Source organism: Eubalaena glacialis, chromosome 15 (assembly GCF_028564815.1).
Source record: "Eubalaena glacialis isolate mEubGla1 chromosome 15, mEubGla1.1.hap2.+ XY, whole genome shotgun sequence".
Lineage (NCBI taxonomy): Eukaryota > Metazoa > Chordata > Mammalia > Artiodactyla > Balaenidae > Eubalaena > Eubalaena glacialis.
The window spans coordinates 78,693,724-78,720,480 of record NC_083730.1 but is presented as its reverse complement, the minus strand read 5'-3'; the positions used below and the strand labels follow the sequence as shown (position 1 = coordinate 78,720,480).

The 26,757-nt window shown below is 53.7% G+C and overlaps 2 protein-coding genes across 3 annotated transcripts; one reads left to right on the top strand and one right to left on the bottom strand.

Moving 5' to 3' along the window:
• Positions 1 to 804: 804 nt before the first annotated feature.
• DDX54 (DEAD-box helicase 54) lies at positions 805 to 21,171 on the bottom strand. The gene is made up of 20 exons (XM_061169474.1): positions 20,979 to 21,171; positions 18,180 to 18,309; positions 15,271 to 15,341; positions 14,481 to 14,669; positions 14,305 to 14,354; positions 13,146 to 13,187; positions 12,925 to 13,020; positions 12,118 to 12,239; positions 11,947 to 12,008; positions 11,737 to 11,868; positions 10,361 to 10,571; positions 8,065 to 8,199; positions 7,019 to 7,249; positions 6,859 to 6,932; positions 6,053 to 6,256; positions 4,782 to 4,924; positions 4,580 to 4,693; positions 3,896 to 4,000; positions 3,492 to 3,604; positions 805 to 1,420 (listed from the first exon to the last, which is right to left on the bottom strand). The coding sequence occupies exons 1-20, from the start codon at positions 21,150 to 21,152 to the stop codon at positions 1,188 to 1,190; spliced, it is 2,631 nt and encodes an 876-aa protein (XP_061025457.1). The 5' UTR covers positions 21,153 to 21,171; the 3' UTR covers positions 805 to 1,187.
• A 273-nt stretch (positions 21,172 to 21,444) lies between these two features.
• RITA1 (RBPJ interacting and tubulin associated 1) lies at positions 21,445 to 26,406 on the top strand. 2 transcript variants are annotated; one of them, XM_061169689.1, is made up of 4 exons: positions 21,445 to 21,706; positions 21,943 to 22,021; positions 22,437 to 22,802; positions 25,339 to 26,406. In XM_061169689.1, exons 3-4 carry the CDS (start codon positions 22,492 to 22,494, stop codon positions 25,844 to 25,846), a joined length of 819 nt encoding a protein of 272 aa, XP_061025672.1. In that variant the 5' UTR covers positions 21,445 to 21,706; positions 21,943 to 22,021; positions 22,437 to 22,491; the 3' UTR covers positions 25,847 to 26,406. The 2 variants fall into 2 exon arrangements, with proteins under 2 accessions (XP_061025672.1, XP_061025671.1); XM_061169688.1 differs by lacking the exons at positions 21,445 to 21,706; positions 21,943 to 22,021 and having other exon boundaries at positions 22,408 to 22,802.
• Positions 26,407 to 26,757: the final 351 nt, after the last annotated feature.

The window sequence follows — 26,757 nt, the reverse complement described above, 5'->3', positions numbered from 1 at the left end:
CAGTAGTTGTGGCTCATGGGCTCTAGAGCACAGGCTCAGTAGTTGTGGCACACGGGCTCAGTTGCTCTGCGGCATGTGGGATCTTCCTGGACCAGGGATCAAACCCGTGTCCCCTGCATTGGCAGGCGGATTCTTAACCACTGCGCCACCAGGGAAGTCCCCAGTTGGGGGCATTTAAACAAGCTGATGTTTGTCAGGTGCTTGGAATGGGGCCTGGCACAAAATTTCTGGTAAATTCTTGATGAGTGTTTGGTAAGTAAAGTTAAATAAAGGAGGACCAGTAAGAGGGTCACACGGCAGACACCCATTCCCGGGGCGCTTGCTCACAAAGGCTCCTCCGTCGTGGACTGTCGCTGAGTGATGGCCATTCTGAGAATCCAGCTACCGGAGGCTGCCCTTGACCTTCCCAGGACCCCCAACAGGGGCTGAGGAGCACAGGGCTTAAAGCAGGACAGAGGCCAGGACAGGTTTTGACCTCTGGGTGTGTGGGGATAGTGTGAACTCCTTCACAGCCGGGGAGCGCACTGCACCCTCTGCCCACAGACTCTACGTGCTGTCTCCCTGCCACCGTCCAGTCCCAGCTGCAAGCCCGTCCTGGTGGGAGGAAGGGGACCGACTGCCAGCTTTGGGGCGTTCCCATCTCAGCAAACGACCCATCCTCTGAGCCTGACTTTCCTCATCTGCAAAATGGAGATTCCAGCAGAACCCACTCGGGTCTTGCCCACACGCTCTCGGCTCATCCGCACACTAGTTGGGATTCTAGTACCCGGGCCTGTCCCTTCCAACTCAATGCTTCTGGTCCACTGGAGGCGCTCAATAAAGGTTTATTACATTAAAAATACATCATTGGGCCTCAGGCACTCAGGGCTCACACCCATGTGGCCACCACCCCTGAAACCAGAACACACAGAAGCAGCAACAGCCAAGTTGCCAACTCAGGTCATGGCCTTGCCTGGCCTTCCTGGCAAACTCCTATGAACCCTTCAACACCCTGCTCAAATGTGCCCTGTCTTAGGCAGAGGCAGCTGCTGCCCCTTTGTGGCCATATAGCCTTTGCACAGACCACAGCTTCTGCAGGGAGCTCCCCCAGCGTCCAGCTCAGGGCCAGGCACACAGTGGTACACGGGGAACATTGCTGATGTCCACGCTTGGACCAGGTGAGGAACCACAGGGCTGTATCACCTTCCTTACAGGCTCTTCCTCATCTTGCCCTTCTTGGAGTGGGCGCCCCGGCCGAAGGCGCCCTGCTGCAGCTCCCGGGCGCGGCGCCGGTTGCGGGCAGAGAGCTGCTTGAGGCCCCCATGCTGCAGGAAGCGCAGCTTCTGGGCTCGGCACCGCTGCTTCAGGATCTGCTGCTTGGTCTTGAGCTCTGAGCGCACGCGGCCTGCGGGGGCACCAGGGGTGCGGGGCTGGGATGCACCTGCCAGGATGGAGATTCAGGGAGTTCAGGCTTTGGGTCGACTCCCAATGTCTTCTCCTCCCAGAAGCCTCCGGGATGCTCCCCTGTCCCCACTCTCGTTCTGTGTTCACTGCTGTGGCTCCAACATGTGGCAGATGGTAATTGCTTAATAAAGCTTAAGTAGTCTACTGTAATGGGCAATAGTATGGACCCTCTAGCCCAAACTGCCAGGGATCAAGTCCCAGCTGTGACCTCTTGGACCTTGGGCAAACTACTTTACTTCTCTATGCCTCAGTTTCCTCTCCGATGAATTACGAATAAGAGCACCTACCTCATAAGTCCTAATGTGGAGTAAATGGGTTACTATGTGTGCAGGGTTCAGAACAAGGCCTAGTCCACAGTACGGCCTCATAAGTGTAACTATTACAATCATAAATCATTCAACAAAGGCTTTTCAGTGCCTCCTCTATTCCAGGCACTGGGGACCCAGACAGACTCCAAACCCTGTCTCTATGGACTACATGCTCTAGGCTTGTTAGATGAAAACAGGCTGTAGCTTAACCCCCCTCTGGCAGGAGAGAAATCAGAGAAGGCCAGCGAGGGGAAGGGACTTATCCAAGGTCACCCAGCAAAGCGGCAGCAGCAGCAGCAGCAGCAGTGGTTGGTGGCCCCACCCGCCACCTCCCAGGTCTCTGGGAGGGCAGGTCTCTCCCCCACCCCCTGGCTCCCCACTAAGGCCTGGCCCCTCCTCTTCTGTACTCACCCGCCTCACCCAGCTCCTCCCCTCCCACAGCAGTGACCTTGCAGGGCTCCCACGCAGATGATCGTTAAGGCGGCCCCAGATGTCTCCACAGGGGCCAGGCCACCTGACAGGGACCCACCCCCCCCAGTGAGGACAAAGCACAGGGGGAGAACAGCTACTTTTTCCCAAAGCTCACAGGCCATCCTCACCACCCCGGGTCCAGCAAGCCCACAACGGCAGCCAGCTTCACTCCAGATAAAATCGGGAGCTGAGGAGTGAGGGATGAGGGGGTCCGGGGAGGCAGGGACACGCCCACAGAGAGACAAAGAGAGACAGAGACGGGGAGGGTGTGTGTGTGTGTGTGTGTGTGTGTGTGTGTGTGTGTGTGTGTAGAGAAAGGAACAGGAACAATGAGAGACAGATGGAGAGAGATACAGAAAGACAGAGACAGACGGGGAGAAACAAAGACAAAGAAAGAGACAGAGAGATGGACAGGGACACAGAGTCAGAGGCAGAAAGAGAAAGAGAGAGACCCGGAGAGAAAGACACCTACAGAACAACAGAGAGAGGATGCGCCGGAGAAAATCCAAGACAGAAACAGGGAGAAACAGAAGAGGTATCCACCGTCAGAGAGGAAATGTCAACGAGGACAGAGGGAACGTGCAGAGAACAGAGGAGGCCCTGGGTGAGGCAGAGAAGAGGGGCGCCTGGAGCCGTGACAGACAGCGTCCCCAGGCTGAAGGACACAGGCTCGGACGCTGAAGAGGCAGTGAGCAGCCCTGTGGGTTCGGGGGAAACAAGCAGGGCCAGGGCCCAGCGGAGAAAGGCCCAGGACAGGTTCAAGCTCCCCACTCCCTGGCGGGGGAGCCCGGAGGAGGCAGCAGGCAGCCGGGGGACCCAGGGCCAGTCACTGCGACTTGTTTCCTGGCCTGAAAGCTGGCCGTTCTCAGTCTTCTCGCCCCCAGGTCATGTGCGGCGAGGCTCCAGCACACAGCCTGGCCCCAGACAGCAAGCGGGAGCCCCTCTCTGACAGCAAGCTCGGCCCCAAAGGTGGGGCTGCAGTGGGACGGGGCCCAGGCTCCAGCCTCCTCCCTTCAAAGTCACGAGCGTCACCACTCCCAAGGTGCTCCTCTGCCCTGAGGGGCTGACCGAGGTCCTGGCAGGCGGGGCAGCCGGCCCAAGCCGAGGTCACTGAGCACAAGCTCCTGCAGCAGAGCCGAGTTCAAATCCCACCTTAGCGTGTCACCCACTGAGGGACCCAGGCCAGATCAAGAGGACCAAGTCCCCAAGATGACCAAATGTACTACTTGGCAACCTGCGTTTTAAGGACGCTCCTACCCCGGCTCTCACCTTGCCCTCGGCCGCGCTTACCACCTCTTCGCTCTGGGCCACGCCGGCCAAATGTCCCTTCTTCTTCTGAGTCACGATCATCAATTTTCTGCTTCTGTTTCCACTTTTGGTAGCTGGGAGGCTGCATTAAGGAGGCTGCACGCAGCATCGAGAGAGAGACACCCTACACGACCGTGGGCTGGGAGCAGGGCCCTCCGCCCCCCAGAGCATAAAGGCCTCACCTATAGGGGGTTTGGTGGCTGAATGTGCTCGACCCCGCCCCCCCTCTAGCCCCCACCTGTAGGAGCTGGGGTGGTTGAGGAGCCAAACCACGCCCCATTCCTGACCCCGCCCCCCACCCACAGATGTGTATGTAGAGGCGCTTGGCCCCTCCCCCTCTGCCCTCCACCCCCCCTCCAGGATACAGGTCCCTCTTGTAGGAGCTGCTGATGTAGCGGCCACTCTCCGTCTTGATCTTTTTCTTGTCCTCCTGTCCCGACTGTCCCACAAACCGCTTCTTCTTCCGGTCCCTGTGGGAAGAGTTGGGAGGCGTGCTGTGGAGGGAGGTGGCCCGCTTCCCCTCCGGGCTTGTCTCCCCCTGACCCTCTCATTGGGTTGTTGGGAAGATTGAAGGAAAGCTGCGTGCCGGGCGCCTGGCAGGCAGCAGGTGCCCCATAAAGAACCATTCCCTGGCCCTCCTCACCACTCCCTGGCAGCCCAGGTCTCAAAAGGCAGTGTGGCGGTCAGGGGATTAGCTCCAACCTGGGGGCCTGGGTCAGGGACAGGGGACCCTGGGGTGGTTCCCAACCCTGACCTGGCCACCTCCTGGCTCTGTGACCCTGGGTTGAGTCACATCATTCTCCAGAACCAGAGTCCAAATGGGCAAACTGGGTCATGAGCCCCTGTCTAGCAAGACTAGCCCCCGCAAAAGGACAGATGGAGTCAAGATCCCTGTTGTGCATGACCACATGGGGGCAGGACAGGGTGGGCGTCATAATTCCTGCTCTAGGGGATCAAACAGGAGTCAGGATAGGAGGGGGGTCACCTTTTGTGGGGATCAAGTGGCAGACAGGTGGGCATGGAAGAGGTGTGCCCACTGGCTCACTCACCACTTGAGCTGCTGCTGGCCCCTGGTCAGGCTCTGGGCTTCGTCCCCCATCAGGTCCAAGACCGCGCCAGCCACCTGCTGCTCGAAGGCACCCCCATCCCCACCGATGCTCAGGCTGCAGAGGGAGGGTGGGGAGATACCATGGGGTTGGGAGGGGGGCCCATCAGGCCCGCCTGCCCCACCCGGGACCAGCGGCCACTCACCCCCGCTCGCTGTCGAAGTCCTTGGGCCGGTAGGGGATGAAGAACGCCTGGTCCCGCTGCCGGACCTCCTCCCTCCGCCTCTTGGCTCCTCGGTCGGGTCCTGGCTGCTGCCGCTTCCGGCCCACAACCTCTGTGAAGATGTCCTGGTGGACCGGGGCCCAGTGTCACCTGTAGCCCCCAGGGAGTGGACTGGCTTCCCCACCCATCAGCCCAGCTAGGGTTGAGGGTCAGGGGCTGCTGGGACTTTGAAAGCTTGGTGTTGCCATTGAGACCCTCCGTTTCCTCATCTGCACATGCAGCATAACCCCTGCCTCAAGCACCAGCAGAGGCAGGACAGGTGGGAGTCGGGGAGGGCAGGGTGCCAACTAGGATGAGACCCACCACGTTCCAGTCCCAGCTTGGTCCCCCAGGTCATTTGACCAAGGCAAGGCCCTGTCCATCTCTGGGTCTGGACTTGCTCTCTATGACGTGGACTAGTCCAGGGGTTTTCAAGTGCATTTTTTTGCCTACTGTACCCTCTGTCCAAATCAAACATAAGATGAGCAGGCCCAGGGCCCTACCCACCAGGTGAATGGGACACTCTGGCCCCCCAGCCCTGCTTTTCGCCATGAAGACCCAGTGCCTGACCCTGCCTGAGTCATGCCCCCACTGCTGCCAACACTCCCGGCTCTGCCCCTTCCCACCTGCCGGACCCCAGGCTGAGGCAAGGCGATGATGATGACAACGACAGGGCTACCTAGGCCTGTGGGAATCCTCCACGTAGCATCCTGAATCTGCCCACGGACCCAGAAGCAGGTACCGCAGTCACCTGGCTGCAGAGCCCTACTCCACAACATTCTGAAAACGAACTTTCCTGAGATTCACTTGGTGGCAAAAGCTGACCTGAGCTGACAAGAGGCTTTGTCCATCCTCTCAGTGTGGGTCTCACTGTGGAAACTGATGCATTTGACGACCGTGACACCCCAGACCCTGCTGAGGGTGTTACATCATACACAGTGGACCACCGTAAAGATTCTGAATCCCGAATCACATCTGGCCCCCAGGGCTTCAGGCAAGGAATGGTGGACGAGACTATGACCCCACTCCGCAGATGGGGAGGCTGAGGCTGGGTCACTGATTTCCACAAGTGTTGGAGGTGGGACTGGAATCACTGCATCCACCCCCAGTGACTGCTCAAAGCCCTTAGGTCAGCCCCATGGGCTGCTGGGACTTGACCCACTGCTTCCCCAACCCCAGGCCAGACTCCAGGGTCCCCAGGGTGGGGCCTGCACCTCCACACTCTCTCCTGCCGCCTCCTCCTTCTCAGGCTGCTCCTCCTGCGGTGCTGGGAGGCTCGGGGCTGGGACGGCCAGGTTCTCCTGCCGCTCCTGCCGCTCCTGCCGGAAGCTGGCGATGGATTTGCGATCCTTCTGCCGCTTGGCACGCATCACCTGGCTGCTCAGGTCCCGGCTGGAAGCGTTGATCTCAAAGATGGTCTGTGGAGGGGACACCCAAGGCCTTCACCCACTGGCCGCTTCTTCCCCAGCTCTACCCTCCCCAGCTTGGTGTGCTCTCTCCAGCATTCCTCCCAATTCCCTTCCACTAGTTACCTGCTTTTCACAATTACAAAGGGAGGCCCAGAGAAGGCGAGTAACCTGCCTAAGGTCACACAGCTGGGACAAGCCAGATCTGGGATTTCAACCCAGGTTCATTGGCTCCAAAACCAGTGCCCTTAACCACAACAGGCTCCAGCCCCTTTTTCCTGACGCTGGTTGGTAGGCCTTTCCTGCTTTTGGGTACACCTCCCAGAGGCACAAGACGGGGCACCCGACGGGAATCAGGAGGAGAGGAGAGGCTATCGAAAGCCAGCTCCTCAGGCCTCTGACAGCCTAGGGTGTGTCACTGCCCCCTGTGAGCCTCAGTCTACCCAACTGTATGGAAGGGGTGGGAAACCTGCTATGGACCAGCAGGGATGGTTCCAGAACAAGGGGTGGCTATAGAGGTGCTGACACGGCCAGAGCCGCGGGTTGAGAAAATCCCTGCTGGGGTCCTGCTGGGGGTCAGGAGCTCAACCGGAGCCCCGAGGCCCCACACTCACCGCCCGGGAGCAGTAGTTCCTGATGCTGTCCACCAGCCGCAGCTGCTGTAACTCCTCCTCCTGGAAGCACGAGCCTGGTGGGGAGGGAGGGACGCGTGAGGCCGCAGTGGGCTCCAGGGGGCCTGCCGCCAGCCCCCGCCCGCCCGACGCAGGGACTCACTGAAGAGGGGGTGCAGGCCCAGGCCCGAGAGGTCCAGCTCCTTGGCCCTCTTGATGGACTCGGGCGAGGGCGCCGGCCGCGAGCGCACATACTGCTGCTGGGCGTTGTCGGCCACGCGGCCCAGGCCCCGAAGCTCCAGCGACGCCTCCAGGCTGGTCCGCAGACCGCAGTCCTCATCGTCCACCACGCCCTGCGGCACCCGGCCCAGCACGCCGTCCCCGCCGCCCGCGCCTGCCTCCCCGCCAGGAGCTCGGTCAGAGGCCTGGTCAGAGGCCTTCCGGCCCGGCCGCCTGCCCAGGGCCCCACCTCCCCTCCCCAGCCCCACTCTGGGTCTTGAATCACAAAATAATCCCCACAAGAGAAACCATCACTTATCGAGCAGCTCCTACTGTTTTAACAAGTACAGTTTTATGGAACATGGCCCCATCGACTCATTTCTGTGTTGTCTGTGACTAATTTTGCACTACAAGGGCACGGGTGAGGAGCTGCCGTGGATCACGTGACCTGCAGAGCCTAAGATATTTACTATCTGGCTCTTCACTGACTTTAAAATACAGGGATCTTGGGCTTCCCTGGTGGCGCAGTGGTTAAGAATCTGCCTGCCAATGCAGGGGACAAGGGTTCCAGCCCTGGTCCAGGAAGATCCCACATGCCGTGGAGCAACTAAGCCCGTGAGCCACAACCACTGAGCCTGCGCTCCAGAGCACGTGAGCCACAACTACTGAGCCTGTGTGCCACAACTCCTGAAGCCCGGGGGCCTAGAGCCCGTGCTCTGCAACAAGAGAAGCCACCGCAATGAGAAGGCCGCGCACCGCAACGAAGAGTTAGCCCCCGCTCGCCGCAACTAGAGAAAGCCTGCGTGCACAGCAACAAAGACAATGCAGCCAAAAATAAATGAATAAAATAAATAAACTTTAAAAAACAAACAAACAGGGATCTTCCTCTAGGGTCAAGTTCCCAAGCCAGGACAGCTTGGCCCACCTCCGACCCCCATCCATACCATGAACTCCAGGGGGTACCCCAGCCCCTCCCCAGCCTCCACTCACCGGAGGGCTCCTCGTGGGGACGGGCGAGGGTCAGGGCACGGCCCAGGAACAGGTGCAGGTCCAGCAGGTAGGGGACCTCATCTGGGGCCACCAAGGAGTAGGCCGTGCCGCTTCGGCCAGCCCGGGCCACACGGCCTGCAGGAGGAGGTAGTCAAGCGTGAGCACAGGCAAAGGACCCCACAGCCCAGCACGAGTCCCACGTGCCAGACCCTAAAGGTGCAAACCAGGCCACAGCCCCACCTCCTTGAGCAGTGTCCCACCTACAAAAGGCGGCAAGGCATTGACAGTCACCAGGGCTACCTGCCTGAGAGTACGTGAGCCCACATGGTGCTCTGGGAGGTTAGCAGGAATAGAGGCAAGACACTGCTCTTTATCAGTATCACAAATCTTCAGCATCCCCACTTTGGGGGGTTTTTACCCAGAGAAATAACACAGGGTGCAAAGATTCACCCACAGATCACCTACTCCAGCTCTGCGCGGAACAGCCCCCAAATGGAAACCACTTAAAGACTTAAGGACAGAGGGTTAGTTAATTAGCTGATGACCACATGGTGGGAATTACACAGCTGAGGAAAGGAGTTGCAAGCTGTGGCCCCTGCCCAAATCCAGCCCCCCACCAGCCTGTCTGTGTAAATAAAGTTTTATTGGCACACGGCTGTGCTCCTTCATTTACATATTGCCTGTGGCTGCTTTCATGCTCCCAGGGCTGAGATTTGTAAGAGACTAAATGGCTCCAAAGCCTAAAATATTTACCATCTGGCCCTTTAAAGAAACAATTTGCTGACCCCTGTTATAGAATGATGCTTAAATGGTGAATGAAAAACATGCATGAGGTATACAGAGGCAAGAAGAATGTCCAGTGTGATTCTAATTTTGTGGTCAGTCAGTCCATGAATAGCATTATGCTTTGGCTTGTTTCTGCATCTTGCAGAAACCAAGTGTCACCACATGCGGAAGATTCGTTTGCGGTAGTCCGATTCACGCTGCTGGTCACGCGGCACATGAGAAATTCCCTTTGGGGGTTCTGAGGACGCCTCAAGGGATGTGCAGGGCCAGCCCTCCCAAAGCAACGGAATCGAGGGCAGAGCATGCAACTGCCAACAGGGAGAAGAGGCTGGAGACCCAGGTGGAGGCCTCCCTCGCACCCCGAAGGTCTGCCCACGGGCAGCCCACCGTGGGCAGCCAGAATTTACTCATTTGACGATGTTCAATCATATGCAGAACAATTCCAAGGAACCTGCCCACCAGATGCTTCTCTCACACGCACTTATTTAACTTACTTGTATTTATAAACATGACACGCGTGTTTATGAGTCAAAAGAAGACAAAGAAAGTAGACTGGTGGTTACCAGGGGCTGGAGGAGGGGCAAGAGGGAATGAGTTTAACGGGTACAGGGTTTCAGTTTGTTAAGACGAAAATGTTCTAGAGATGGAAGCTGGGTGATTGTTGCACATCAGTGTGAACGTACTTAATGCCACTGAACTTACACCTGAAAGTGGTTAAAATGGTAATTGTATGTTATGTATATTTCACCACAATTGAAAAAAAGAATGCCAGTGGCCCCACTTTGCTACGTCTGAGACACCTGACCAGTTCTTAACCTCCCTGCTTCAGTTTCCTCATCTGTAAAATGGAGCTGATGCCGCTGGTACCCACTGCACAGGGTTGTTGTGAAGACAGAAAGAGCAAGTAGAACACTTGGACCAGGGCCTACCAGGAGTGCTGGGTGAGCACCTGTGGCCGTCACATCACCAGTGAGGGGAGGGTGACTTCCTGCCTTCTCGGTGCTTTGCTCCACTTTCAAATTTTCCTACTACGTGCGGGCCTTACTTTTGTAACTGAAAAATAAAATGGAGTGAGCTGGCCTGGGTGGGCTGAGGGGAAGGTGGGGCCCGACAGGCTGACTGGACAAGGCCGGGAGTCAGGAGACTCTGTCTGCAGTGGATGGAGCAGGAGGCAGAGGGGGGTCGGGATGCTGTTTAAAGGCTGCTCCCAGGAGAGGAGCTAGAAAGACGGAGCTTTAGGGAGAGGACTGTGGGGAGGAGGGGCCGTGTCATCAAGTACCTGATGGGAAAGAGAAGCACAAGACTGGGGAATCCAGAAAGTGGAAGCATCACCTCCTTAGAGTCTAGGGCTGCCCACCAGATCCGGCCTGGGCCACGCTCCCCAGAGATTCTGATTTACTGGTGCCCTCCCTGGGCCTCAGTTCCCCACCTGCAGCGGCAGGAGTTGAGCCCTGTGCCCTCAGCTCCCGCTGGGACTCCCCGTTGCCCAGTGCAGCCACAGGCTCCTTACCCACGCGGTGCAAGAAGAGCTTGCCCCTGGTGGGGAAGCTGTAGTTGATGACGTTGTCCAGCAGTGGGATGTCCAGGCCCCGGGCTGCCAGGTCAGTCACGATGAGGGCCGAGCACTTGCCGTGCATGAACTTGGCCAGGTTGATCTTGCGGGCCGTCTGGTCCAGGGCGCTGTAGATGTGGGCGCAGCTCACCCGCTGGGTCGTCAGCAGCTGCCCAGAGTGAAGACCAGAGGGAGGGCAAGGGGTGAGGAGGAGACGGGCAGGGGAGAGGAGAGGAGGCTGGGCCGTGGCAGTGGGCGCCACGACACGGCAGTAAGACCACAGGCTCTGGAGTCGGGCGCCCTCGGTATAAACCCCAGCTCGGCTGGGTGACCTCGGTTTGGTGTCTTCATCAGTATAAATGGGGCTCATATCACCTCTCACCTCTGCAGGGTTGTCTGAATGTCAAGAAAAGATGGCACGTGCAGAGGTCTCCCTCAGGGAGGCTGCAAGTGCCATCCCAAGACACAAGTCTCATCCTGACTCTGTCACTAACAGGCTTTGTGACCTTGCCCAAGTTCCCTAACCTCTCTGTGCCTTCTCTTTCCTTGTCTGTAAAAGAGGGAGAATAACACTTCCCTCTCTGTAGCTTTGTTATGAGAATTAAATGAGCCAATACACATACAGTGCTGAGAACAGGGCCCGGAAAACAGGAAGCACCGTGAAAGTGTTAACTGCTCTTTAAAAACTACTATTTTGGTTTTATTCATCAGTGACCCCAGCAGCTACACAGAGGAAGCACCGGTAAATGTGTGTCATACAAGTGAAACCCAGCAAACTGTGTCCTCAGATAACAGAACTCAGGCGTGGTTGACCCGAGGCGGCCGCACTGATTCAGGAGGGGCCCTGGCAGCCTTGGGGGCTCGTGGACCTCTTCCCAGGAGGGTCACAGATATACACGTGTGGAAAAGCTCATCAAGCTGCTCATGTAAGATTAGGGCACTTTACACAGATTACAGCATGCAGGCTATTCCTCAATTTAAAAAAGTGAAACACATGGGACACTAAATATCTACAGAAAAATGATAGGACAGCTGGGATACACTTCAAAATACCCTGGATGGAATGGGGAATATTAGATGAATCAAGACTGGATGTGAGTTGATAACTGAGTACCTGAGAGTTCACTATGCTACTTTCTGACTTTGCTACATGTCTGAAATTTTTTATAAGAAAAACTTAAAAAAGAATAAAAAAGTACAGAGCTCTGGCCAGGCCTCAGTCCTGCTCTGGCGCTGCCCTCTGGTGGCTGAACATGGAACCGCAGCTCTGAGGTGGCGATGGAGTAGGTGCTGGGCCCCAGGACCCGGGCAGGTGGGGGCGTCCCGCAGCTCACCTCACTGAGATACTCCGCGTGGTGCTTGGTGGCCACAAACACCACCGTCTGGTCCTGCGGCCGCACCATGTTGCGCAGCAGGTGGAGCAGCACAGCAGCCTTAGCATCCTCCCGCACGAGGAAGAAGGAGGTCTGCAGGGAGAAGCGTCACTGCGGTTGGCTAACGGGGTCCAGGCCATACGCTGGGAAGGGGCACGGGTGGAGCCTCACCTTGAGCTGCTCGTTGAGTTTGGAGTCCACGTCTAGCCGGATGAGCACGGGCTCCATGAGGCCTGCGGTGGGCAAGAGAGGAGGACGGGAGGGGGAGTCGCTGAGGGACAAGCCCCTCCCAGGCGCTGACACGAGTCCCAGCCCCCAGCCCCACTCCTGTGGCTCCCTCACCAGCCCGGGCGAACTCCACCAGCAGCTTGGGCAGCGTGGCAGAGAACAGGACAGTCTGGTGGCCCCCAGGGAGGCGGCCGATGATTTCCTGCAGCTGCTCTGCGAACCCCATTTCAAAGAGCCTGGGAGGGCAGAGGGCAGCACAGGGTCAGGAGAGGGGCTTCCATTCCAGTGAGTTCCAAATCTGTCACCCTTGACCCCATCACACTTGCTGTTACGTGGACAGGTGCTTCCTTAACTCAGCTCACTTCTTCTCTATTCAACAACCTCATCCTACGCAATAATGACCTTGAAATCTTAGGTCTGGTCTCAGTTATGTTTCTTACAAATTCATGTTGAAATAAATGACAGCCGCCCTCACTCTGGGCCAGGCATGGTTCTAAGTACTTTATAAAATATCAACCCCTTTAGTCCTCACGGCACCCCTGTGAGGTACATGCTATTTTATCCCCACTTTGTAGTTGAGGCCACCAAGGCCCACAGACCCTCAGGGATTTACCCAAGTTCATAGAGCTGGGATTTGATCCCACCTGTCTGGCTCCAGTCTGTGCTTTCAACCTTGTGCTATTTTTTATCTCTTTCAAATCATGTGTTTGTTGTTTTACTATTCTTTTCAATATTCCTAAAAGTAATACAAAAGAAAAACTGTTGGTCCAGGGAGCCCCATCAGCTCTGGCACTGCCTACAGTCTGTGGCCCACTTTGGGGAAACGCTGCTTTGATCTCGACTGCATAGGTCTCTTCTGGCAGAGCCCTTCCTCCTGGCCAACCCTGACACCAGTGCCCGGGGATGCACCTGCAGCCTTACCTGTCAGCCTCATCAAATACCACATATTCCACGCTCTGCAGCTTTAGGTTCATCTCCACAGCCACATGCACCAAGCGCCCAGGGGTAGCAATGATTCTGGAAGTGGTTGTGCAGGCCAGGTCACCCAGGGCCAGGGCACCAGCATAGCCCTCCTCTCACTCCCCAGACCCTGGCCATCTGGGAAGGGACCCCAGAGCATCACCCCCAATCCGCAAACTCACATGTCGGGATTTTCGTGCAGGGCTGCAAATTGGTCTTCCATCCTAGGAAGAAGAAGAGGTGTTAGCTTTATAGAACAGGTCTCTTTTGTCTCTCTCCCTTCCCATCTCCAAACGCTCAGCTGAGCCGCACACCTTGACCCCAGGCTCGGAACTGGGGAAAAGCTATTGCTGAGCTACTAGGCAAAAGCATTGCCCTGACAAGAACTACAAGTTCAAACATACAAAAGGACTGATAACAACAAAGTTCTCCAAAGAGAGACAGCCACGGAACCCATCTCATTCACTCTGTTCGTATTGCAGCAAAACCGCCTTTGACCCACAGTGCCACCTAGCAACTAACCCTGGAACTGCCAGCTCCACCTAGAATCAGGTTTCCTGGATCTCTATGTCCTTGTTCCCAAACCGTTTGAGTACACATCCCTAACTTTAGTTCTCCTCTGAAAACACCCCTGGGACACCTGTAGGAAACAGGAGTCAGAATTCTGGGCCAGGTCCAGCTTATGGAGGTATCTCTGACAATCACAACAATAGAGATAATAAATTATAATGTAGGCAAAAGAGCAATGAAAAGCAAAACACTCTCACTTGAGAATCAAAAGCGACTGGTGACAGTGACATTCTGAGAGAAGAATGAGGAAGGGGCTGCCCTTTGAGGGAGAAACTGTGGGACGGGGGGCAGGGGTTCTAATCTTAGCTCTCCTACCAGACCACTGTGCGGCTCTCTGAGCCCATCACTTCCTCAGTTAGCTCATCTGTAAAACAGGTGTGCTGCCTGCTACCTTAGAAGGATGGTGCAAGCACATCAGGAAAAATATAGTATTTTGCAGATTTGAGCTATTACAAACATCCTCTATTTGTGTGCATTCCACTTTAAATAGCCCCAAATCAAGCATATTAAAACATATACAACTAAGTGGCCCATTTGGGTGACCCAGTGCACTGCCAGCTCTCTTTTAGAAGCATCAGAACCTGTGTCTGAGTTGTGTGTGTGAAATTCCTTTCAGTATTTTACTGTATATTTCCCCTTGGTGGTGTTTTAAGAATGTGCAGAGAAGTTGCTGTTATTAATGAGCAGCGCAAGCTCAGTCCATCTGATGGGGAGGCACGGGGCACGTTTGCTTTGGGGGACCACTGCACAGGGCACCGAGGGGGCTCTTACTTGTCCCCGCCCAGTATCAGGGCAGTCTTGAGGCCAGTGAACTTGCCCAGCTGTGGAGAGAGAGAAAGAGAGAGATTGAGAGCCGATGATGGGAGCCGATGATGACTCAGCCCACTCGGGCCTCGCTGACTGGTCCCAGCTCAGCCCAGCCACGCCATCCCTGTGCCCGGACATACCTCCTTGGTGAACTTCATGGTCTGCAGGGCCAGCTCTCGGGTGGGTGAGAGGATGAGGGCGCGGGCCCCAGTCTGGGCGATGTGGGTCTTGAGCCTCTCGAACATGGGGATGAGGAAGCAGGCCGTCTTGCCACTGCCTGTCCGGGCCATGGCTACCACATCCTTGCCATCCAGGATCACTGGGATGGTCTGCAGGGGAATGAGCGGGGGAGGGGAGGGGTCAGCTCTTGCACCCAAGCACCACGTGATCCAGAGCTTCAAGTCTGCAGGGAGTGGGCAAACCAGAGCATCTCAGCAAAAGGGATGGGGCCTGTCCCCCAGCCCTGATCCCACTCTTGCTAAAGCCTGTTTGCACACCTCCAGGGATGAGCAGCCCATTACCCCCAACTCTTTCCACTGTTGGAACAACCTTCTTCAGGTTAAGCCAGACTCTATCTCCCCATCTAGTCATCCTCCTCAGGATCCCAGAGAAACGTTATCTCCCTCTTGGCTAAATGTCTGAGGACAACAAACATGAGACCCAGGTGATGATGGGGTGCCTGCGAGCTGCCCGGGCAGGGACTCAGCAGTGGGCAGCTTAAGTGGCAAAGAGGCACAGGGTCGAACCTCTGTTCTGCCGGGCCCGACTTTCTCCACTTGTGAAATGGGCAGGCTTGTGGGGCTTCGGCCAGAGTAAGAGGGGACGACAGATATGACAGATGGGACAAGGGGTGGAGGTCAAGAAGTCAGGCAGGAGGGCCAGGTTGGCCATCCCCACCTCCCAACCCGCATCAGCTTCCCCACCCCGTACCTTCCTCTGGATGGGTGTTGGCACCTTGTAGCCCTTCTTCATGATGCCTTTGAACACTGGGTAGCTCAAGCCTGGGAAAGACATGGGAACGGCCAGGGGGCTAGAGGAGCCGCTATGACACATGACAGAAAACTACACAGGACAAATGACAGTTTCATCCACAAATAAATAGCAAGAAAAAAAGAAAAGTGATAGAGCAAAGCTGATCGGTTAATTGAGACTTAGAAAACAAATCTACTGATTGTGGGGTATGAACCACATTTGGATTCTGATTTGAAAGCTTTTTTTTTCACTGACATAACAATTTTAATGGACAAAACAAACCAAAAACAACCCACCTTAATAAGCATTTTACAAAGGAAGATGTATAAATGGCTAATAAGTATATGAAAAGGTGATCAACATCATTAGTCACTAGAGAACTATCAATACAAATGAAAACTACAATGTGCTACCACTATGCACTCAGCAAAGTAGCTAAAATGAAAAAAGATCACAATTTTAGGTATTAGCACCTGGAATTTTCATTCACTGTGTTGAGAAATAAATTGTGGTATGTTCATAAAATGAAATATTGTACATCAATGAAATTGAACAGTTTGGAAAAGCTAATAACATGGTTAGATTTCACAAACCTAATTTTGAAAGAGACACGCAACACGTAAATTATCACATACTGAATGAGTCATTTTATATAAAGTTACAAATATAGGCAAAACAAATCTATGGTGATAGAAGTTGAACTAGTGGTTACATCTGATGGAAAGTAGTAACTGGAAGGGCCAGGGAAACTCTGGGGTGCTGGCAATGCTCTTTATCTTGATCTGGATAGTGGTTACACAAGTGCATTCACTTCGTAAAAATTCACTGAGCTGGACACTTATGATTTGTGCATTTTTTGTCAGTATGTTATATTCAATTCAAAAGTTTACATTAAAAAAAAGCCCATCTTTTTTTTTTTTAGAATATTCAAATTTTAGTGTCATTTTATTTAATAATTTTTTTAACATCTTTATTGGAGTACAATTGCTTTACAATGGTGTGTTAGTTTCTGCTGTATAACAAAGTGAATCAGCTATACATATACGTATATCCTCATATCTCCTCCCTCTTGCGTCTCCCTCCCTCCCACCCTCCCTATCCCACCCCTCTGGGTGATCACAAAGCACCGAGCTGATCTCCCTGTGCTATGCGGCTGCTTCCCACTAGCTATCTATTTTACATTTGGTAGTATGTATAAGTCCATGCCACTCTCTCACTTCGTCCCAGCTTACCCTTCCCCCTCCCCGTGTCCTCAAGTCCATCCTCTACGTCTGCGTCTTTATTCCTGTGATTTGAAAGCTCTTAATGCCATGAGACAATGGGGGTCTGAACACTGACGGGACCGTGGATGATACTGAGGATCTGGGTTTGTTTTAGGTGTAGGAGGGTCCTGCATCTCTTGGAGGCAGATGGGAAGTATTTGGGCATAGAAGGAGGGGATGCCTGGGATTCGCTTCAGAATCCTCTGGGATGGTGGTCATGAGTGGGTAGGGTGTGGATAAAACACCACCAGTGGTTAAAACTGCTGAAGCCAGTGATAGGTATGTGGAGACTCACTGTTTTCTAATTTTTATATGTTTGAAATTTTTCATAATTAAAAGAAAAGGCGTCAGAAACTCCCTGGCGGTCCAGTGGTTAGGGCTCCGTGCTTCCACTGCAGGGGGCACAGGTTTGATCCCTGGTCGGGGAACTGAGATCCCACATGCCCTGCAGCGTGGCCAAAAGAAAAAAAAGTTGAAAGAAAGAAAGGAAGGAAGGAAGGGAGGGAGGGAGGGAGGGAGGGAGGGAGGGGGAGAGAGAGAGAGAGAGAGAAAGAGAGAAAGAAAGAAAGAAAGAAAGAGAAAGAAAGAAAGAGAGAGAGAGAGAAAGAAAGAAAGAAAGAAAGGAGGGAGGGAGGGAAGGAAGGAAGGAAGGAAAGAGGAAGAAAAGGGTCTTAAGTGACAAGGGCCTGTGATGGGTGCAGGCACGGGTGTGACAGCTGAAGCACATGGTACTGGGAGGGGGAGAAGGTGGCCTTTGGAGCCTCCATGTGACCTGGGCTTGTGGAGATGGGAGGACAGTGGGAGGCCTGGAGACAGGAAAGCACCACGGTTTTAGCTGCTTTTTGGTCAATCCTTCATCTTAGAGATTCAGAAAGGCCAAAAATAGCCACATGGAGCTGTTTTGACTTTTTCCTTTGATTTTGATGAATTTTAGCACATTTGGCTGTCTAGATTCCTTTTGTGAGCTATTTTCTTTGCCCAGTTCTCTATTGGGCTGTCTGTCTTTTTCTTCTTGATTTGTAAAAGCTCTTTGTATATCAGGGTTATCAGCCCTTTGTCCCACAGTTGCAAATATATTCCTGGTACAGTGTTTACTTTAACTTAAGTCTACAGTGTTTTTTTGGCATACACACGTCTAAATAGAAAAATAGTCAAATAAAACAGTGCTCAAGTCACATTTAGGCTTCTTTTCCTTTCAGGTTATACAACTATTCACCTTGATGTTTCAATCTTTGCTCCAGATGCTACTGATATGTAAAGAGCCAAGAAAGAGTCCGGCTTTCCTTCCGGCTGGCCAGGTGTACCAACAGCACACAACTATCTCATCTCCTGCCCTCGGCTCTGAAATGTGGCTCTGTCATGCCGCTCAATCCCCGGACGTCTGTGCCTGTTCCTGCACCAGCATCGCCCTGAGTCCTGCCCTAACTGCTCTCGCATCGTGCCAGGCCCGTTGCCCCCACGAGAAGGCCGTGAGTGGCTTGGAGACTATCTGCTGCCTCCACCCCCCCAAACCCATCACAGTGTTGGGTCCAGAGCAGAGCACGGGAGGCCATAACCCCCCGCTGCTCCCCCCACACAAAGTCCCCGGATGCCTGGCTCACCCACCCATGGACTGGAAGCCTCCCGACTTCTTCTTTTTCTTGTTCTGGGCTCGAACCATCTCCCGCGTGTCCGGCTCCACGTCCGAGGTGCATTCCGAGGTGGGGAAGGTGGGTAGGGGTCTGCCGGGTCCCAGCTGGGAGGGAGCAACAGAGAGGCAGCATCATTCCAGGTACAGTGAGACCACAGGGGGCAAGGAAGGGGGCTGTCCTGTTGCCAGTGCCCGCCCCCAACCTTGCCCCATTCAAGGTGATGCGCCTGCCAGATCACATGACTGCTCTGCTAAAGGGCTCTCCTTTGACCGGACCAGGACAGGGCACAGGGTCAGAGAGCGGGCTCTGCAGATAGACGGCCTGCGTTTCAATCCCAACTCTGTCACCTCCAGCTGTGAGACCTCAGACCAGGGACTTCGTCTCCCAGAGCCTGCGTTCCCACATTGGGAAAATGGGGATGACAAGAGCGTATGCCTCATAGGGCGTTGTGAAGACTAAATGGGTGCGTGTAAAGCTTAGAACTGTGCCCAGGTGGTGGTATCATCATAATTACCATCCTGGCCTGTCATTCAAAGCCCTCAAAACTTTAGGGAGCCAATCAAAACATCTACTATGTGTGAGATACTAGACCTTTCCAATCTGCCCAGCTCCCCTCTCCCCAATCCCCTTTCTGATCCATCATCCCTCCCCAGCTCTGGTCTCTCTCATTCCTGGCCTCGTCTCTGTCACCCACTTGTTCTAGCACAGCTAAATCAAACTCAGACACCGCCTCTGGGGAGTCTTCTTGGACTACAGCGCTGTCCCTTTCTTCTCAGAAATAACATTTATAAAAGCACTAATTCATAATAATGGCTAAAACTTACCTGGCACTTACTATAAGCCAGGTGCTGTGCTAAGCATCCATATAAATTAACCCACTTAGGGCTTCCCTGGTGGCACAGTGGTTAAGAACCTGCCTGCCAATGCAGGGGACACGGGTTTGAGCCCTGGTCCGGGAAGATCCCACATGCCGTGGAGCAACTAAGCCCGTGCCCCACAGCTACTGAGCCTGCACTCTAGAGCCCGTGAGCCACAACTATTGAGCCCGCGAGCCACAACTACTGAAGCCCGTACGCCTGGAGCCCGTGCTCCACAACAAGAGAAGCCACTGCAATGAGAAGCCCACGCACTGCAACAAAGAGTAGCCACCGCTCGCCACAACTAGAGAAAGCCCGCGCGCAGCAACAAAGACCCAATGCAGCCAAAATAAAATAAAATTAAATTTAATTTAAAAATTAAAAAAAATAAATTAACCCACTTAATCCCCACAACAACTCTGTGAAGTAGGTGCTATTACTTAGTCCCTTTTACAGAGAAGGAAACTGAAGCACGAGAGGTGAAGTGACCTGCCAAAGTCACACGGCCAGCAAGGGATTTGAACCCTGGCTTCGGAGTCTATATTCTTTCCTATGAGACCCTCTATGGTCCCCCACCAACCCTCTAGGTCAGAGCTGCACCTGTTTTGTACAGTCTGTGAGCTAAGAATGGTTTTTAAATTTTAAAAGATTGTAAAAAGTCAAACAAAGAAGACGGTGACCTTATATGGCCCTGCAAAGCCAAAATATTTACCATCTGGTCCTTTACAGGAAAAGCTTGCCAACCCCCGTTCTAGACACATGATAACGAAGTGCCTGGAACACACTGGTGCCCCAGCAATATTTACTGTAGAGTAGAATGTGTGAACACTGTCATTTCATCCTTTCCACAGTTTTGGAGGCATACATAATCAACAGCTTTCTACACATGCGGAAACTGAGGCACAGAGAGGTTAAGCAACTTCTCCCATGTCCCACAGCCAGTACAAGGTTGGGTTGAACTTGAACACAGGGCTGTGCCTTGGTCCGTATTTACAGAGCACCTACTGTGTGAGGCTCGGATGGTGTGGAATAAGGTCCCCATCTGGTCCCTGCCTCAGAGGAGTGTAGACCTCTCTCTTCATATAAAGCCCCACTCATTCATCTACTTACCCAGAGTCTTCTGTGCCAGGTACCCGCTAAGCACAAGGCTGTGAGAAATAATGGGCTACAGCTCTTTTGCCTCCTTGGTGCTCATACCTGACCCCCCATGTGCATACAGTTGGCATTCAGTAATGGAAACAGCACAGGGCCTGGAACCATACAGTCTGGGATTTGAATCCTGGCTCTCCTACTCACAAGCTGTGAGGTCTTGGTCAAGTCCCTTCACCCCTCCAGGCTTGTTTCCTCCTCTGGAAAATGAGTGTGACTACCTAGCTCACAGGGTTGGTGTGGGGATTAAATGATAAGGCTTGTAAAGCTCTTAGCACGGAGGATAGCACACTGTAAGCTATCTACAAACGCAAGTTTAACTTATTATTATTAGTTTCCCAGAGATTTAGGGGCGTCACGGTCTCAAGCCAAGAGGTGCAGCCTTCTCTTAATTCATCCTCCCAAGAATCCCCCTCTCAAAGTCTGATCTTCATCACCCGCACTTTTCATTGGACGGATGGGAACCGGGACCCGCCCCCTGGCCAGGAAGTAGCCAATGAGAAGCGCGAGACCAAGAGCCGGCCCGGAAGGCCGGAAGGCCCGCAGGCCCCAGCCTCCCTAGCACAGAGGCTCGGGACGTCAGGACCCTGGGCGTGTCGGACACCGAAACACGTGCTCAGGCCGGAGGTCCTGCCCCGACCCCCGGCCAGCCGACCTCTCCCCACCCTCAGCCGTGCCCACTCCCCAGCTGGGGAAACTGAGGCCGCGGGACGCTGCGCGGAGCCGGGACTCGGGCTCTGACGTATGTCCAAGCCCAGCGCTACTACCTTCTGGGCCCGGGCGTCATCTTCTGCCTGAATCTCAAACTCGCCGTCCTCCGAGTCGCTGTTGCGGGACTGAGAGGCCGCGCCCCGGCGCTTCCGGAGCCCCTTTTTCTTCCTCCACTGGGCCATGGCAGCTCGGGACCGCGGTGCGGCCGCCGGGCGCGTTCCGGCAGCCATGCGGGCTGGGGCGCAGGGAAACGGGAGGGGGCGGAGTTTGCGGGTACGTACCAACGGCGCGGCAGGGCGTGGGGGGGGCGCCCAGGCTGCGTTCCCTCACCTTCTGGAGCTTCCGGAGGCTTGGCATGCATACACACATACGCACACACACACGCCCCTCATTGGCGCTGGAGACCCCTCTCCGAGGCTTTGGGGAGCTCCGGGGGCGTCCGGAACAGGGTGACCTAATCCCCCCCCCGGGAGCGAATGGTTCTGGCCGCCCCGCCCCGCCCCGCCCCGTGCCGCTTTACCGCTCGCGGGTTGCTGTTTGATGCGCGCGCGGAGCATACATCGCTAGGGCTCGGCTTCCCCGGTTGAGTCTGCCCGCGCGGTCCCCCAGGCGGGGGCCGGGGGCGCCCTGAGCTGCCGGGGGTCGCGTGCTCCCGGGATTCAGAGCTGCAGATCTCGGATGTACCGCGCGCCACAGGTGCCCAAGCGTCCCCGCAAAGGAGTCCAGGCCTGGGGGAAGGGGGCGCTGTGGGTTGCGGCCGACGTCAGCCAGCCAAGATGCTCAGGTAGGAAAATAACTCCAGAATGCGGGCACCTCGAACATCAGCCGGGACATTGACTTGGGGATCGGTGAATGTGGGGCAGTTGGCGGGCTGCGTGTAATCCCCCAGTAGTAGAATGGTTAAGTACACAAGCTCTAGACTCCTATCAGGTTCAAATTCTATTTCCACTGTTTTAGCTGTGTAGGTGGGACTTACACTTGTGACTTCATCTTTTGAAGCCTCAGTTTTGTCATTTGTAGAATGGACATAATGGAAGCTACCTCACAGGACTGCTGAGAAGACTAAATGAGACAATGCTTGTAGAGCTCTTTGCAGGAGGTAGGCATGGGATCTATGCTGGTTATTATTCCTGCCCCATAGATATGTACAGGATATAGGAGCCTGCCCTGTCTGCCCCCCGCCACCATAGTTTGTTTTCTGGTTGGTGCTAAAGTAGGCACAGGCCCAATCTATTCTTCACCCCCATAGCATTCTACAAATATCTACTGAGTACACACTGTATGCTAGGAATGCATATTTACTCATTAAATATTTGCCAGTAGCACCCTTCTCCCCGTCATTACAACAACTCAAAAAAAGTCAATTTTCCGAAATGTCCCCTGGGATTGGCAGCTCCCCTTTGAGGAGGACTGGTTGAGGGAGAACGTGACCTTTTTGCCCTGGGGACGGGGACTTAAGAGATTGCCAGTCTTTGCTGATGACAGATGGTTGCCACCGTGACCACTTTTCATAGGGAGACCTGGAGGCAGGGACTGGCAGGCGGAGCACACCTGCTGTCACCCAGGACCATGAACAGCGTGAAGACCCCGGTGGAGCTGGCCGTCAGTGGGATGCAGACCCTCCACGTTCAGCACCGCTGCCGGGGCAGCTGCCGGGTCAAGGTTAGGCCGTCATACGTGGATGAGACTTTGTTTGGCAGTCCTGCAGGCACCCAGCCCACACCACCAGTCTTTGACCCACCCTGGATGAGGAAGGTCAGCAGAACCAGAGGAGTGGGTACAGGGGCGTCACAGCCCTCAGGGGCCAACGGGAGCTGTGAGACTACCTCCTCCAGGGACAAGACCCTGACCCTCGCACCAAGGAAGAAGAACAAATACAGGTAACAGGATGGGAAGATGCCCTGTTGTTCACATGCCATGTGACTTTGGGCAAGCACTTTGACCTCTCTGAGCCACAGTTTCCTCACAGTGGAAGGTGGGACCTAATGGGATTATCGAGAAGGTTAAATGGGATGAGACATGTACAGTGCTGGGCACGGTAACCTGACACTTAGGAAGCTCTCGGTAAATGGTAGTGATAATGGTTGTGATGGTGGAATACCCATCCCCAAATGTCTTAGAATGGGCTTCTGAGGCCCAGAGGGGTCAGGTGATTTGCCCAAGATCACACAGCAATTTGCATGAAATTATTCGTGTGGTTGATCCATGAAATGACATAAATGTGATGATTCTGAACTTCAGCAAGTCATTTTGAAAATGGTTCTTGCTGCATTTTCACGAACAATTTGGAAAAACAGGATCTAATGCCAGTGGTTATTATTGTAGGTTCGAATTAGATTATTTGAATTATTTTGATTAATATCAGCCTGAAGGGAGGCCTGAGGGCTCTATCTTATTTATTGTCATCAGTGTCTTGAGCAAAGACATGAAAGACTAGTATATTAGTCAATCAGGGTTGTTATAACAAAATACCATAGACTGGGGGGCTTAAACAACAGAAATTTTTTTTTTCACAGTTCTGGAGGCTTGAAGTCCAAGGTCAAGATGCCAGCAGGGTTGGTTTCTCCTGAAGCCTACCTATCCTTGGGTTGCAGATGGCCACCTATTCACTGGGTCCTCCCATGGGCTTTTCTCTGTGAGCGTGTACACTCCTGGTGCCTCTTCCTCTTCTTATAAGGACACAAATACTATTGGATTAGGGCCTCACCTTTATGGCCTCATTTAACCTTAATTACCTCTTTAAAATTCAGCATGAATTTTGGGAGGATACAATTCAGTCCATAATAACTAGCCAATCATATTTAGGATCCATTCTGAGCCAAGAGGCACGTATATTAGTTGAGAATGGGAATAGTGTTTATTTAAGGAGATAAAATTCAACAGAGATAAAAGCAAGTCCCCATTATTATTATGTCCACCTGACAATTGCCGTGGACCACAAGGCAGGCTCAGGTTGACATTAGCAGCACTGACAGCTACAGCATGGCTGAAAATGCTGGTGTCAGCGTAGGCTGCATTAACAGAAGTATGGTGTCCAAAACAAGGGAGATAACAGTCAACCCCATGCTCTCCTGGAGGATGGAATTTTATGCTGGATGCTGACAAGTAGAGGGTGTCAAGTTAGAAGGTACATAAGAGTTAGAGATGCTATTGAGCAGCAACTTTGGTACCAGACAGACATAGGTATCAACCAGGTATGGTTTTGAACAGCTAAATCAAGTGGCAAAAGGTTGACTTTTCAAAGACTTGCAGTTTGGGAATGGAAGCACTTTTAGTCCTGGCCAAAAACCATGGACCTGACACCTCATAGGTATGCCATGAATGTTTGTGGGACTAATTAAAAAAAAATTGCTGAATGAATCTAATTAAAGGTGAGAGGCCTAGAAGGCACTGAAGTCTGACTTAGTGATCAAGAGCTTGGGTCCTTGAGCAGGGGGCTGGATTTGAATCTTGTCTGTACCCTCCTTTTTACCCTCCCTATGCCTCAGTTTTCTTGTCTGTAAAATGGGATTATATCGCCCTCCTGTGGGTGTTGTGCGAAATGAGATGACACACAAGTGACATGCTGAGTCCTGGACCTACACATGAAAAGCCCTGAGTAAATATGCAAAAATTTTAAAAGCTGCTCTGGTGATGAGGCCAGATCACGGAAGTTCAAACTGAGAACCCTCTACATGCCAGGTGCTGGGCTGTGCAATTTCAAATATATAGTTGGAAGGGCCGCATGACTGCAGAGGGTTCGGCTGACAAGGCCGCTACAAAAAGGGAAAAGTGGTGGGTTAAGAGAAAAAGTGAAGGCTATAAAGACTAAGTTTATATTAATCAGGACTCTTGGTTGCAAGTGACAGAAGACTTACCCAAACTGGCTTCAGCAGAAAAAGGGCATTTGGGGCTCATATAACAGGGGCTCAAAACATTCTTGGGATTTTGTCTCTGTTTTCGTGCAGCTTTCTCTTACACATCCCAGGTGAGATGGCCACCAGCCGTTTAGCCCTTATATCCTGCCAGTTCTTCAGGGCTAGGTGGAAGAAAAACATTTCTCTCCTAGTAGTTTCTGCAAAGGTCCTAAGGCAGACCCTTATTGTGCAGAATGGGTCATGTGGTTATTCCTGAGCCAATCAGTGTGGTCAGGAGGATGGGATATGCAAACTGGCCTGGCCTGGGGCACATGCCAGGGAGTGGGGGTGGGGTGGGGCAGGATGCAGGGGGACTGGATACTTGGCAGGGGAAAAATAGCAGAGATGGGGGTAGTGGTACATGAGGGCTGTGGCCTCACTGCGGGTGCCAGGCTGGGAGACAGGGACTTCTGGGACCTATAAGCAACCCTCTGCTGCTGCAGCTGCCTGGCAGGGGGTGGGGGTGGGCAAGGTTTTTAGGGTTTATTTCCCCAGCTCACTGTTTCTCTTCCCTTACCAGACTGATTGGCCACACTCCTTCTTACTGCGATGAGTCACTCTTTGGCTCCCGACCTGAGGGCGCCGGCTGGGAGGCCCCGTGGATGGCGAAGGGGGATGCTGCAAAGCTCCATGCCGTCTTCTGGACACCCCCAGCTACCCCTAGGGGCAGCCACTCACCCCGCCCCAGGGAGACTCCAGTGCGAGCCATTCACCCAGCTGGTCCCTCGAAGACAGAGCGCAGGGTGGTGGCAGACTCCCGGAGGTTGTCCGTGGATGGGTTAGACTCTCCACGCCCTCCGAGACGGGAGCGTTCCTATTCCCTCACCCACCTTAATGTCCCCAGCACAAGTCACCCACCCACCAGTACCCCCTGCACAAATGGGCCTCGAGATCCCAGACCTTCCCCGTCAGGAGTGACCTTCCGGAGCCCCCTGGTGACTCCCAGGGCTCATTCAGTCAGTGTTTCAGTGCCAGTTACCCCCCGACGAGGCGGAGCCACCCAGAAACCAAAGCCACCTTGGAAATGAATTTCTTGGTCTTTTCTGCAGGTTTGCCCATGGGGTCACAGCAAAGGGCAGAGTTTCAGAGGATGGCACTGGTGGGCGGGCCTTTGGGGAGACCACCAGGCATTGGCAAAGCACTCCTGGGGGCAGACAGAGCGAGGGTGGGCAGTGCCGCCCTTTCTTCTGACAACCTCCGGTTGCTCCCTGCTTTTGCCACTGATGTGGATATGAGGGCCGCCTCTTGAGATCCCTGTCTCAAGTTCTGTCATAGCCACGCAGCATATCAGTGCCAACCCAGGGGTGTCCCCCGGGAGGGTCCCCCCACCCCCTCCATCACACCCACAACATTGTCTCGCCACCAAGTGTGAATAAATCGTATGATCGCCAACCCGGAGGGTTCCTTCTCCCTCCCTTCAAGCCAAGCTCCTGCTTAGGATGAGTTTCCAGCTGAGTCTGGACGCCTCAGGAATTTTCCCAGGCACAGTATGTGGACCAGCAGGGAACACAAGGTGATATGTAGGTGGACATTTAAAATTTTAATAGTCATGTATTTATTTTCGTGTATTAAATATATCAGTAGCTCATCGAAGCCGTGAGTTTTGCTAATTTCTTTTTCCTTAGGATAAAGGCCAGTGTTAGGCCTGAGTTGATTTAAATAACAAAGTTAAATAACATAGCAAACATGACAGTGGCAGGTGGGCAACTAATCCTCCTCCCGTTGGTTTCTAGCTAATACCACTAATTGGGGGGTTAGCTGATTCTTCCTGAGCTCAGAATACAGGCTAGAGTTGACTTGTTTTGAAATCATATGTATATATATATGATATACATTTCCTACTGTAAAAAAAAAAAAAAAACACAGTGACTAGGACTTTGCTAAATTGAGGGGTCCAAGAAGACCAGAAAGTTCCACATGGCACCTGGAGAGCACTCGG